The sequence below is a fragment of the Gymnoscopelus microlampas genome (assembly GCF_963454915.1).
Source record: "Gymnoscopelus microlampas genome assembly, chromosome: 9".
In the NCBI taxonomy this organism is placed as follows: Eukaryota; Metazoa; Chordata; class Actinopteri; order Myctophiformes; family Myctophidae; genus Gymnoscopelus; species Gymnoscopelus microlampas.
In genome coordinates, this window is record NC_139946.1 from 307,555 (window position 1) to 322,626 (window position 15,072).

The window sequence follows — 15,072 nt, forward strand, 5'->3', positions numbered from 1 at the left end:
TTAACTGGGGACCCCCTGGAACCCCTCAAGGACCCCTGGGGGTCCCCGGACCCCACTTTGAGAACCAACGCCCTATAGAATAATCACTAAGAAAACAGCCCCTCCCTGACCTGATGCGCTCGCTGGCGGTGACCCCGGGCAGCGCGAGGGTGACCCTGGTGACCCCGTCGTCGGCGCCGTGCTGGACGGCCTGGACAAGAGGCTTGCTGTCCAGCAGGTCTGGAGCGGTGCGGATGGACACCTGCTGCTGCAGCCCGCCGGCGCTGTTCCCCCGACTCATCAGCACAAAGGAGTAGTCCGTGTCCGGCCGCAGGCCACCGATGAGCGCCCTCTTGAGGTGGCCCGCCACCTCCACACTCTGATGGTTGTACAGGATCTTGAACACAAAGGTGTGGACAGTTATTAAGTACATTTACTTGAGTACTTTATTTAGATGATGACTTCACCCATTTTCAACCTTTCTTCATGTAATAGGCTCTATGCACAGCAGCCATATTATCACTTCCTTCACAGGTGTTAACAATGACACACTAATGAAGGCTCTGTTCCATTTAGTGTAGCACAGTGGTTTCCACGACCCCCATAACTCTAGTTACACACCTGTAAGGGGCCATTTGGAAGCCCATGAGGGTCCCTGGACCCCAACTTTAGACCCACTTGTGTAGCAGAGTGTTTCCAGTGAGCCAACATGCACAATATCAGCACCCTGACTCTGTTTGACCAGAATGGAACAGAGCCTTCATTAGTATCATTGGTAACACATGTGAATGTCTTCATAATATGGCTGCTGTGAATAGAGTTTCTACACTAAAGAAATGTTCTATTGAAGCTGCCTTGACACTGGTGGGAACCAGTGGTGGAAAAAGTACTCAAATGTGCTACTTAAGTAAAAGTATCAATACTGCAATGTAGAAATACTCTGTTACAAGTGAAAGTCCAGAATAAAACATCCACTTGAGTAAAAGTTCAAAAGTATTTGTATCAAAATGTACTTTAAGTACCAAAAGTAGAAAGTACTCATTATGCAGAATGACCTAATTCACAAGTTTTCAAATGTAATCTTTTGAAAATAGCAGATCTACAAGCTCACAATGTGCATTGTGAGCTTGTAGATCTGCTATTTTCAAATGGCCGAAATATATATAGGGCTGAAGTGGTTAATATATATTTTGCAATAATAATCAAAATCTACAAAGTAACAAGTAACTCAAGTTTTCAAGTAATTGTAGTGGAGTAAAAGTACAATATTTGCCTCTGAGATGTAGTGGAGTTGAGGTAAAAGTATTGAAAATTCGAAATCTCCACTAAAGTAGAAATACCTCAAAATGTGTACTTAAGTACAGTACTTGAGTAAATGTACTTAGTTACTTCACACCACTGGTGGGAAATGGTTGGATTACAAAACTTTGACAACATAAAAACCATTGGATTGTGTGACATATAAATATGCATCTTCTCTTCTGACCTCGTTTCCCAGTTATGGTGACTCATGTGATCTCATGCTGGCTTACAGAACTCTATGGTGACACACACTCTAAATCCGCTTATCTAATACATTGTCAGCAATTGAATTAAGCTGTGTGCCGTCATATGCCGTTTTGGATTTATTGATTTTAAATGCTCAACATGTGTTAATCCATTTAGACCAGGAACGCATACTGTGTCATTTTAGATGTTTTCTTTTTGTTATTATTTTTATTATTTTATACTTTGGGCTGTTCAAAAAAAAGGTTAGGGTTAGCAGATCTGCAAACTCATGGCGTGGCACTCTGTGCCGCGTTAAGAGCTTGTAGATCTGCTATTTTGTTTTTGAAAAATCGTGAATATGTGTGCAAATCTTATATGTTATAATATCTATAATATATAATCTGTTTGTTTTTTAGTGAACATTTTTAACTCAAATCTTTGCTTCTGGGGATTATACAAAGGTCGTCTAAACAGTTATATTTTTAGAAAATGATGTTGCTATAATATCAGTAGTTATTTTTTTTTTCATGTAAAGGACGCCCAAAAGGATGTGATTTTTTCCCGGCGACCCCCATCTCAAAATATCTTGTTACCAGGGACCCCTGGAAGCAAAAAATATGAGTTAAAAATGTATATATATATTTAAAGATTTGCGCACATTTTCACAATTTTTTTTCCAATAATAGCAGATCTACAAGCTCATAGCTCATGAGCTTGTAGATCTGCTATTTTTGAATAGCCAAAGTATAAAATAATGGTCAAAGTGGTTACACAGATGCGTTTCCGGTCGTAATGTGTTAATATGCCTCCGATTCCAATTCCACCATGGAAATTGTGAATCGGGGACAGCTCTATATTTACTCTGCATGATGTCAAGTGTGTATAATTTCTACACCACACAGTGTCAAAGGAAGAACGGAATCAGGGACTGTTGGCCAGGAGAAAAACAGCATCAGGTGATGAAGGTTGGACTTGGACTTTATGTATTATAGGGTGGGTTAGATATAGGTCAGATATTTTACTGAAGTTAAAGTAGCAATACCACAACATAAAAAAATACTCAAGTAAAAGGCCTGTGTTCAAAATGTTGCTTGAGTAAAAGTACAAAAGTATTATGCCAATACTTTTGTAATTTACTCAAGCAACATTTTGAACACTACTTAAAGTACCAAAAGTTGAAGTACTAAAAATATTAGTTCTAGTTTGAAAATAGCAGATCTACAAGCTACAAACTCAGGCTCAAGCTCAAGCTCAAGCTACAAGCTACAAGCTCACAACGCGTTGTGATGCGACGTGTTGTAGATCGGCTATTTTCAAATAGCCTACGTACAAAATAGGACTAAAAGTGGATAATGTATGTTTTATAATGTAATAATTTATATTGCCAAAGTAACTAGTAACTAAAGTTTTCAAATATTTGTAGTGGAGTAAAAGTACAATATTTTCCTCTGAGATGAGGTGGAGTAGAAGTAACAGTACTGAATATTGGAAATACTAATAATGAATAGTTACTTTACACCACTGGTTAGTAGTACTGAAAATATTTTCAATCTACTTTTAAATCGGAATTCTTGAAAACTTTAGTTACTAGTTACTTTGCAGATATAAATTATGATATTATGAAATATACATTAACCACTTCAGCCCTATTGTATACCTAGGCTATTTGAAAATAGCCGATCTACAAGCTCACAACGCGTCGCATCGTGACGCGTTGTGAGCTTGTATATCTTCTATTTTCGGTACTTACTTTTGTACTTTTACTCAAATACATTTTTAATTCGGGACTTTTACTTGTAACAGAGTACTTCTACATTGCAGTTTTAATACTTTTACTTAAGTAAAACATTTGAGTACTTTTTCCACCACCACTGGGGTTAGATTGTTTATGGACACTTGGACTATATCTATTCCTGTTAATATATGGTTAGTACACATTTACCACACATATGTATTGTCTACAGCTGTTACTAACTCTTTTCACAGTGCTAACCCACATAAAGGCCACAGAAGAGTTCTGTAATATTCCTGTTTTGTTTTCAAACATTTTTATGTCAAGTATAATCCCCATGTGTTACTACAGTACCTGCTGACTATATTTGATCATAATTTGTGTTACTTATTATTATCCATTTTCTATGTTGCACTCACCTTGAAAGGCACTTCAGATTTGTACATTTCCGGCACTTCCCAGGTGAGCAGGACCGAGGACTTCATCACGGCTTTCACACCAAAGTTTTTAGTGAATTCTAAAGAGAGACAGAAACGGAGTTACATGTGATTACGTTAGTCTTGGTGCAGCCGAATTTCATCCCCGCGTGGAAATTCAATCTTTATCCCATAAAGACCTGAGGCAGATTCTACATTCTTCAAAATCCTAACAGTTTTCTGAAAAAACGTATGTTGCTATATCAGTGGTGCTCAAACTATTTCAGGTCAAGGACCCCCAAAATTATATGTATTTGGCCACAGACCCCCACCTGAAAATGTTTTGTTCCAGGGACCCCCAGAAGCAAAAATATATATATTTCTAATATTTCTAAATATTAGAAATAAAAATAAAATGCATATTAAAAGATTTGCACAAATGTTCACGATTTTTCAGAAATAGCAGATCTACAAGCTCATAGCGCGGCACGAAGTGACGTGCTATGAGCTTGTATATCTGCCATTTGAATAGCCAACCACTGTGCTAAAATCTAAAATGATGCTTTCCCGGTTTTAATGGTTTAAACTGATACTGAGCTTGCATGCTTTTATGCTTCTAATTCAAATGAGACCACTTCGCTCCAGGTTGTTAAGCCTCCTGTATCTCTTAATCTTCACCGTTGGGTGAACTACAGTAAGCCATTCAGCGGGCTTTAGTGAATATTCCCAACGGTGCTCGTAAGAAAATAGGGTTATCAACTTGTCAGTTTGAATTCATTTATTCATTTGTAGCTCAGAGAGTGTACAAATGAAACCAAAATGGACCCCTACGGATCCATTTGTACACTCTCCTTAAATGTAGGTGTTATTTTCTTTTTTTGGTTACAACAAGTTTTTGTCAAAAAATTGATGCTCTGTATTGTTCTCCATGAACAAAATCCAAACTGGGCATATGCATGACATAGCTTCAATATACAAAGAAATAACTGACAATGACTGCTATCAATAATCAACATAAATAATGTAAACATGGCCAAAATAGGCCATAATTAATACATTAAAACGCAATTTTATGAATAAAATATAATTGTGTCCAATCTGTATGGTAGAGTATGTTGATACATAACTTATACAATCTGTATGGTAGAGTATGTTAATCCTCCTATAATTTGACAAACCTCTGAGAGCAAAAAAAAATCTGAGAGCAAAAGTGTGTGCCCGGTTCTCCTCAGTGGCTGGAGCAATTGATCTGAATTGCACAGAGCCATTGACCATTACCATCTGAACTCAACTGCGAAACTGCTGGGACGCGCGACAGGACGTGCAATAACCCCACGTTTGCAACTACTTTCGCCTGCGCACTTCACCGGGTATGGTCTAGTACAATATAACGTATATATATAACGGAGTATACCTCTACGTTCTACGTTGCAGTATTGATACTTTTATTTGAGTAAAACATTTGAGTACTTTCCCCACCACTGCACTACAGCGTTTTCAATCACTTTTGCGTCTCTGTGTGAACGCAAACTAAAAAGAGAGAACGCAACGGCACTTTGTTGTTTTCTATCCTGATGGTTGCCGTGTAAATGTGGCCTACATGTGACATTTTTCTTACCTGGCATGGCGGTAGACATGGTCCGGCTCTGTAAATGTGGCCTACATGTGACATAGTGCTTGCCTGGCATGGCGGTAGACATGGTCCGGCTCTGTAAATGTGGCCTATATGTGACATAGTTCTTACCTGGCATGGCGGTAGACATGGTCCGGCTCTGTAAATGTGGCCTACATGTGACACAGTGCTTACCTGGCATGGCGGTAGACATGGTCCGGCTCTGTAAATGTGGCCTACATGTGACACAGTGCTTACCTGGCATGGCGGTAGACATGGTCCGGCTCTGTAAATGTGGCCTACATGTGACACAGTGCTTACCTGGCATGGCGGTAGACATGGTCCGGCTCTGTAAATGTGGCCTACATGTGACACAGTGCTTACCTGGCATGGCGGTAGACATGGTCCGGCTCTGTAAATGTGGCCTACATGTGACATAGTGCTTACCTGGCATGGCGGTAGACATGGTCCGGCTCTGGATGCTGGGGCTGATGGGTCCTCCTCCCTTGCTGGTGAACGCTCTCACTCTGATGTCATAGGTAGTGTCTGGCTGCAGACCCTGGAGGCTCATGTGTGTGTCCACCGTGCTGTTGATCATAATAATATTAATTATAAAAATAGGCCAAATATTTATCATCATCATCATTATAATCATCAACTCATCCAGTGGTGGAAAAAGTACTCACATTTTTTCCTTAAGAAAAAGTATCAATACTGCAATATAGAAACACTCAAGTTACAAGTAAAAGTCCAGATTTCAAAATGTACTCGAGTAAAAGTACAAAAGTATTGGCATCAAAAGTAGAATGAGTAGAAGTGCTCATTATGCAAAATGTCACATTTCAAGTATTCAAATGTATAAAAATCTTTTGAAAATAGCAGATCTACAAGCTCACCATGCGTTGCATCGCAACACATTGTTAGCTTGTAGATCGGCTATTTTCAAATGGCCGAAATGTATATAGGGCTGACGTGGTTAATATGTATTTTGTAATAATAATCAAAATCTACAAAGTAACTAGTAACTAAAGTTTTCAAATAAATGTAGTGGAGTAAAAGTACAATATTTGGATCCGAGATGTAGCGGAGTAGAAGTAAAAGTATTGTAAATTGTAAATAATCAAGTAAAGTACAAATACCTCAAAATTGTACTTTAAGTACAGTACTTAAGTAAATGTACTTAGTTACTTTCCACCACTGAACTCATCAAACTGTATTCACAATACTGCAAAAAAAACTAGTCATACTTTTTTGTCACATGGTGAAATCCTTGAAACAATTAACATAAAACGTACAAACATACAAAAATCATATCCTAGCTTGCTGCCTTAAAACTGCACATGTAACTTTCCCCTTCTACCCCGGGTTTGAACCGGGTTTCCATTTTTAAACCGGGTTTCCATTTTTACCTTTGAGCTCACCTTGAGCCTGCTTGCTCAGAGGATAAATTGAATCTTGCCCTTCAGGTCAACATTTTTCAAACCAGAAACAGGATCATGTCAAAGGTCATGTCTCACCTAGACACAGGATCTAAATGTCTCAATAGAAGAGCAGGGAGACAAAATACAACCACCCCAATTGTGTAAGTTATATTGTATTAACATACTCTACCATACAGATACAAAATTACATTTTATTCATAAAAAAAAGTTGCATACGGTAGTGCCGCTTTAAGGCCAATTTTGGTTGGAGCAATAAGTCAAGTGTCGACTGACACTGACACGTCACATTATTTGTCTCTCAACGTTCTGAGTTCTGAACATTCATACTGTCTGTGACTCGCCGACACGACAGCGCTGCCACAAAACGTAAACCAAGGTAAATGATAGAAGCAGGTACAGCCAGTCCACGGGCCAGTCAGGCCTCATTGAGGCAAAACTGGATCGGGAAGTTTGGTGAAATGAGAGTCAGCTGGACCAGCTTGTGAACAAACACTACTTCTGAATGATTGCGTCCTTTGTCAGTTAATTGGTTCAGGAGTATAAAAGAACACATACAGATGTGCCACTTCAAAACTTCACATGTCCTGCCATCGCCAAGACAGTACATTTTCAGGGGATTCCCAGGGCAATAAGAGGGACAAAAAAGGGCATTTAAAATGATGAATTATTTTGATGATCACTGCTTTTAAGATGCTAATTAATTTGAGCAACTCTTCAAATCACCTTTCGCCTCATAATGAGTCTGACACCTTCTCAACACACATTCTTTTGTTCTCATGCATATGGGTGTCTGTTGAAGGGAAAAACGGGGGGGTTTAGTGACAACTTCTTTTCAGGGGCAAAACAGTGCAATTTTAAGGGCAGAACAGGGAGGAAAACATGCCTTTTCAGGCCACTTTCAGGGAAAGAACAGTAACGTGTGAAGTTTTGAAGTGGCACATCTGTATTCACAGGTTGTTTTCTAATCACTTGCTTTTCGATGTGCACACTATGCCATTTTATTGAGGCAGCCGGCCAAAATGTTACGCCGGCCATTTCGCTGTTTTCTCCACTGTTTTAAAACTTTAAAACGCTCTCAAACTTCTTTTTTTGTGGCACGGAATTTACTTTTAAGATGTGGTCAGTTCATCTTGACAGAGCCTATTTAAAAATAAAAATTCAGAGAACCGGCAGGAGCAGGCAGTGACACGTATGTATCCGAATAAAGCAATTTTCGGCATGGCCCTTTCAAAAGTCCCCTTGCTGGGGGGGAACAAACTGCTGATTGGCTGAAGGGGAACAAACTGCTGATTGGCTGAAGGGGAACAAACTGCTGATTGGCTGAAGGGGTTGTCAATCAACGGTACTAATCCCGCCCAGCTCCCGGCCACAGAAAAAAAGGCAAACAGGCCTGCATGCCAGACTCACTACTGAAATCAAACACAGATGAGAATTCCGGAGGGAGGGGTTTACCAGGCTAGGTCCACCTTGCTCTCATTTTTTTTTCAGTTCCAATTGCCTATGTAATCCTGGGCGCTACTCTCCCTCTGCCAGCCTAGAGAGACCAGAACTGAGCTCATGCCTTCAATGCATGAGTAGCAAGCAAGCCGCTTCTTATCACCTGACAGATGGGAGTTTCCCGTCCGGTAGGACGTAGCGTGTGGAAGGAACACATTATTCCAACCAGTTCTGGCTGACCAGGGGGAGGCAGTATAGAGCATCGCAGTTGCGCAGAATCCGGGTGCCGGAAGTAAATACTCAATGCATTTTTCCCATTGACTTTTCCAAAAATATTTATATCAATGAATTTAAGCCTAGAATCAAGCCATCCAGGATTCTGGTGAATCATGACCATAAAACCTTTTTTTCTGTGATTTTTAAAAAATTTATATTTAATGATATGATATACTATGTTTAATATAATACCCTTTGTTTTGCCGTTTTCAAATTTTTTTTTTCACAGAATCAAACGTTTTGTGGTCATGATTCACCAGGATCCTGGATAGCTTGATTCTAGGCTTAAAGGTAGGGTAAGTGATATTTTTTGGTTAAAACAAAAAGTATTTTGTTAAAAGGTTAAAACACTATATTCTGATATAGAGTGTTTTTTCAGTAACAGATGTCTCCCTGTCTCTCCAGCTCTTTAATAAACAGAAAATACATTTTCCGGTAGGTGTCAAAATCTCAGCCAATCAGGAGAAAGAACCCATTTTTAAGCTTAATTTGTATAGTGTTCCAGTTCGAATTTTGTCTGCTCATTTCTTAGTGTCATCACTTCCAATTTCACTTGTTTAATCTGTATCCTGATTGAGTTCTCTGTCCTGGTTAGATAAAATTGGAAATGAAACTGAAACTGAAACGAAAATGCCTTTTCTGTTTAATAAAGAGGTGGAGAGACAAGGAGACTCCTTTTACTGAACAAACACTCTATAGCAATGAGCACTATCAGAATATGGAGCTATTTAACACTTATTTTAACCAAAGCAAATCACTTACCCTACCTTTAAATTAATTTATATAAATATTTTCGGAAAAGTCAATGGGAAAAATGCATTGAGTATTTACTTCCGGCAACTGGAAGTGGGCGGGAACTGCGACGCTCTATAGAGACCATGATTACTGCATACCTACCCTAGGGGACACGGGGAGAAAATGCAAACTCCACACAGAAAGGCCCTTTCACCAACCCCACCTAGGGTATGGGCACTGATGACGCAGAGGAGAGGACACACCCCCAGCGCCCCCAGCATCCCCGGTAGGAATCGAACACCTGGCTCTCATTGACTGTATGTATGTATACTCCAGTCTGCAGTTTTCCTACCAGTGTGACGTATGTGCCAGCTGGAATTGCTGGATAGAGAAAATGACGCAGTTGACCAAACCTTCTTTTATAAAATACCTTGATGTAACAAGGAAGTGGATGTAGTCTTGTGCATCCGTCCAACCAATCACAGTACGCAACATTTTATTAAACGTCTGCAACCTTTAATTTTTCCAGAGGTACATGGAAATGTCGATTTGACGTCACTTTTTGTCAACACGAAAAGCAAAAAAACAAAGTATAAATTATTGGCCTTTTTAATTTTTTTAATTTTTTTTATGGGTTTTTAAACAAGATTTAAAACTGGTGAGTGAGCTAGCTAACCTGTTGGAGCTGTTGTGCTGGCTGTTGATGTCGCGGTAGACCACCACGTAGCGGACCACCTTCCCGTTGCGGTCGGCCAGAGGTGGGGGGTCCCATGCCAGCTCGGTGGTGGTGGTGGTCAGGCCCACCACCTTCAGATTCTGGGGGTAACTGCTTGGCACGTCGTCCGGGGTGCTGATCTCCTTTAAAAGGGGTGTAAGTGATATTGTTGTTGTTAGAATAAGTGTTAAATAGCTCCATATTGTCTTAGTAATCATTGCTATAGAGTGTTTGTTCAGTAACAGTGTTAAATAGCTCCATATTGTGTTAGTAATCATTGCTATAGACTAGAGTGTTTGTTCAGTAACAGTGTTAAATAGCTCTATATTGTGATAGTAATCATTACTATAGTGTTTGTTCAGTAACAGTGTTAAATAGCTCTATATTGTGATAGTAATCATTACTATAGTGTTTGTTCAGTAACAGTGTTAAATAGCTCTATATTGTGATAGTAATCATTACTATAGTGTTTGTTCAGTAACAGTGTTAAATAGCTCCAGATTGTGTTAGTAATCATTGCTATAGACTAGAGTGTTTGTTCAGTAACAGTGTTAAATAGCTCTATATTGTGATAGTAATTGATTGATTGATTGATTGATTGATTGATGTTTTTATCAGTGGCGGGAAAAGTACTCAAATGGTCAATATATGTATCAATACTGCAATGTAGATGTACTCCGTTAATTAAAAGTCCGGAATTAAAAATGTACTTGAGCAGAAGTACAAAAGTATTGGTATCAAAATGTACTTAAAGTACCAAAAGTAAAAGTACAAACATTTTTGAAAATAGCACGATTTCAAAGGGCTTGTTGCAGCCACCCAGGCGCCGTGGGCTTATGATTGGTCCACGGGCGGGGCGGGACCAGTGGACCTTCCAATGTAAAGGTCTGTGGGCGGGAGCTCTACTCTCTGAGTGATCCCAGATTGAGGCTGGATTGGGAACACGTGAAACTCAATACCGCCCCCATCTAGCGGAGTCAGGTTAGGCCCTCCGATGTACAATTCGAGTCACTTCCTGACGGAAATCCGTCTCAAGCAGGATGATAGCCAGACGAAGAAGCGCTGAACGAGCGCCTCCGTCTGGATTCCAGGCTAGCAAAAAATTGGCAATCTACTACAGATTGTGACTAAATGATAATGTACATCAGTGGTTCTCAAACTTTTTCATGTCAAGGACCCCCAAAATGATATGTATTTGGCCACGGACCCCCATCTCAAAATATGTTGTTCCAGGGACCCCCCAGAAGATTTGAGTTCCAAATGTTTGCCAAAAAAATGCCAAAGTATAAAAGGTTGAAGTGGTTAAAATTATTGTGATGCTATATTAACACATGTACATTTCATTATTTATTTTCTCATAAACACATTTGGTACCTTCACATACTCCTCGCCGTTGCCCGCGCGGTTCTTGGCGCACAGTTTGAAGACGTAGGTGGCGCCCTTGTGCAGGCCAGTGACAGTGAAGTGGTCGTCCGTCTTCTTGAAGTCTCTGATGGTGAAGGCTTCCTAGATGGACAGACAGTCGCCAGAGGCCGCACAGCAGTTAAAAGTACAGATACGGGGTATAGTACAAAAAATAAGTATTTATAAGCAGTGGTGGAAAAAGTAGTCAAATGTTTTACTTTATAATTAGAAGTATCAATACTGTAAAGTAGAAGTACTCTGTTACAAGTAAAAGTCCGGAATTCGAAATGTACTTGAGTAAAAGTATTAAAGTACTTAAATGTTTGAAAATAGCACATCTACAAGCTCACAACGCGTCATGCATCAACTGTAGATTTCAACTGTAGATTAAGTTGACTAAAATCATAAGCTATTCAACTAGAATAGAATACTTGTATATGGCAGTTAAAACAAAAATCACAACAATGTCACCATTAACTATGGGTTCCCAGATTGCCAACTAAAACTAGACCAAAAGTAAATAGCAATATAAATGTAAACAGCATGAGGTGCAGTCAGACATTTTAGTAGGGTCCAAAAGTGAGGTTCTGTGACCATCCTTTGGCAAGTATGTTTTGACGATTGATTTGACCTCTATGGACCCTTTAGAAAAGATTTAGCCCCCAGGTCCCTCCCAAAAATCCCGGCATTTTTTGCTAGACAGCCAAATTCAAAATGGCGCCCGGCGCCATCTCTAAAAATTAACTTTTGATCTGAATGACCTAGAATCATGTATGATGGCACTTTTCCATACAAGTCAACCATGAGGATTCCAAATCTGTAAAAACTTATACCCAGGGGGCAAAGGGGGGTATGCTGCATTTGCCCTGCCATAAAAGGTTGGCCACCAGAAATAATATCTATGACCCAGTAGGATCACAACCTATATGGACAACCCGGTCACCTTGCTGCTGGAAATCCAATATGGCCGCCTCAATATTATCAGAAAATAGCTTTGGCAATCACTTTTGAACCAGATGGGCTAGAAATAAAAACTTGGTGTCTATTTCATGGTTTCAGAGCATGAGAAACTCAATGGAATACTTATCTTTATGATTGGGTGTGTCTGGATGCCCTCATGCCCCCCTGTGTGTCTGGACCTTTCATTTGCATATTTCCAAGATGGACGCCACGCGAAAATGAGTTTTACTATGACTTTTACAGTGACAGCTGACTGTTATGGCAAAAAGTCTGCTTTTTAAGTAATATGAAGACATTTGGTCAGTTTGAGCTTTAATTTATATGTTGTCAATATGGCAGACCCACACCATGAGTCTGGTCAGAGTCGTGTAATCCGGGATGCAGAGATGGTAGTCAAGGCAGCAGTGGAGACTAACCCATTTACAGTGAGCACATCATCCATGATCAACATATCTACAGGACAGTGTGCTGATTCCACAGTCAAGGACGACTTGATGAGTGTGAAAGAACTGGGTCTGAAGGCACTGTGTGAGTCACTGTCCAGTGAACAGAAGAAGACAAGCATAATGAAGCTTAACACTTTCTACACTCAAAACACAAAATCTAAAAAATCTAAGGGGAAAACTTCAGCACCTGGCAAGAGCAATGAAATTACTGCCCTCCTGCGCATGACCCAAATCATAGCCAGTGGTGGAGAACTCAACCTTGTTGACTTTATAGGCAACCACGAGTGCAGTGACTTCCCCCCTTCCCTCTTCCAGGAAGATGGCAGGATGAGAACAGGTACCAAGGCAAGCCTTGTTAAGGTCCTGAAAGAGGAGACCAAAGTTGCATGCATCCCTGACCTACCTACAGAAGACATACAAACAGCAGTAGTTATTGATGCCATGTATGCCATGCGCCATTGGTCGTTCCTGAAAGGTGAAGCATTTGGAACGATCGCTGAACGATACCAACGTCTGCTGTTGAATGATGTGCCTGCTGGCACAGAGATCATTCACTTCTGTTTTGACCGGTACAGTGGACCTAGTCTTAAGACAGCTGAGCAAGAACACAGATATGCTTGACCAAAACCTACCAAAGAATATGAAGTCAGTATGCATTACACAGCTCCAGATCCTCAGGAGTTTTTTGCTGTGTCAGCTAACAAGGCAAACCTATTGAGTTTCCTCTGTGACGAATGGTGTGAAAATGAGAAACTTAAGTCGGCCCTTGGCCCAACACATCTTTACCTGGGTGGGGGGTTTAAAGAAGAGACAAGGACTGTGGTGATCAAGGAGGGATCTATTGAAGATGTCCCTGCACTAGAATAAACACAACAGGAGGCTGATACAAGAATAATACTCCACACCCTGTACAGTGTCCAGAATGACAAAGTTGACAGAGTTGTCATCCATGCCAATGACACAGACATCATAATCATCATCTGCCTTTACTATGCAGCAACCCATCTCAGATGCCTTCCAGAGCTGTGGGTGAGAACAGAGCAAAATTCATACCTTCCTATCCATCAAATGGTATCAGCACTGGGGCTCGCACAGTGTCGTGCCCTGCCCTTTATCCATAGTTTAAGTGGCAGAGATACTGTACCACCAGCTATCCCTTCTTCACTGGGAAGAAGGCATGGTTCAAGGCCATCATGCGTCTGGATCTCTGCACTTGAGGAGTTTGGTGAAAACTCTTATGATTCCCTCTCAGATGACGTCCATCAATCAGGCACGAGACCTCACAATTGCTGTATATACATCCAAAGCGGACCACCAGGAGGATTTTGACCTGAGTAAGCTTAGAGTGTACAAGTTCCTCAATAATAGATCAACCCTCTTAAAGCTGCTGCCCCCGACAGAGAATGCCTTTGACCTGCACCTGAGAAGAGCTGTTCTAGCAACCATAATAGATAAATGTGCACATATCGCCAAGCCGGATATTCCTTCTTTCACAGAGTATGGATGGTCTCTCAGTGCTAGCAATGCAGTCCCCCTTGCATCTACCGAGCCAGCCTGGCCTGTGTCAATGAACAAGGCAATATCATGCAGCTGTATCAAAGGCTGCCAGAAAAACTGTTCCCGTGCAAAGAAGGCAATTCCATGCTACTTAGGATGCCGTTGCCAGGGACTGGAGACACGATGCAGCAGGGTCAGTGCAACACATGACAACAGTGACAGTGAATAGCATTGTACCATAGTATCATTGGCTTTAGAAGCAGGCAAGACAGCACCATAGAGGTCAAAATGAACCTTTTGTAGGCAACCTGTAGGAACCGATTTTTAAGTTTAGTATGCTGACATAAAGTAATTGGGTTAATGTGTATTCATTTTTCCTGTGTGTGTAGGTAGGACTCGGAGGGGTTAAGCTCGCAATACTGTGAAGTCTGTTTTGGATAACGGGCCTCTGTGATTTACTGTGTTTACATTACTGTGTTCCCTTATCTCTGAGTCTAGCAGAGCTTGCTGTGTCTCAGCTCTCTGCTTTGCCTGCTAACCTCAAGTACGCTTTTATCTATTACATTCAGTACTGATTACTCATAGAAGTCTAACACTTTTAAGTACTTTTAGTCACGCCTCCCTGCCTGCTTCTCTCTCTCCTTCTCTGTTGCTGTATATATATGTATGTAAAGTATTTGTACTTTAGAATGTCTCAGGGAGCTGTACATTTCTCCTTGATCAAGTAAAGCCTGGTGAAGGAGTACTCCGCTGTGTCTTAGTGTCTTTTTATTAGTGGTGTGAGAACAGAGCCTAAGGTGAAAGCCAAATGGTAACAACCTATCACAACCTCAACTCCGCCTTTACTCTATTTGTCACTAAGTAGTCTATCTTTTGTTATGTTACTTGAATGCATACCACTATGTTAATTTGTATAGCCCTAAAGTTGAAGTT

General features: G+C 40.5%; 1 protein-coding gene across 1 annotated transcript in view; it reads right to left on the bottom strand.

Moving 5' to 3' along the window:
* LOC311051253 (receptor-type tyrosine-protein phosphatase F-like) overlaps positions 1-15,072 on the bottom strand; it is a 254,763-nt gene that overhangs the window by 86,988 nt on the left and 152,703 nt on the right. The window contains exons 16-20 of the mRNA XM_084065737.1: positions 11,207-11,338; positions 9,794-9,975; positions 5,675-5,814; positions 3,619-3,716; positions 111-376 (exon numbers count right to left, since the gene is read on the bottom strand). Coding sequence (XP_083921863.1) covers positions 111-376; positions 3,619-3,716; positions 5,675-5,814; positions 9,794-9,975; positions 11,207-11,338 — 818 coding nt within the window. The remainder of the gene's footprint in view (positions 1-110; positions 377-3,618; positions 3,717-5,674; positions 5,815-9,793; positions 9,976-11,206; positions 11,339-15,072) is intronic.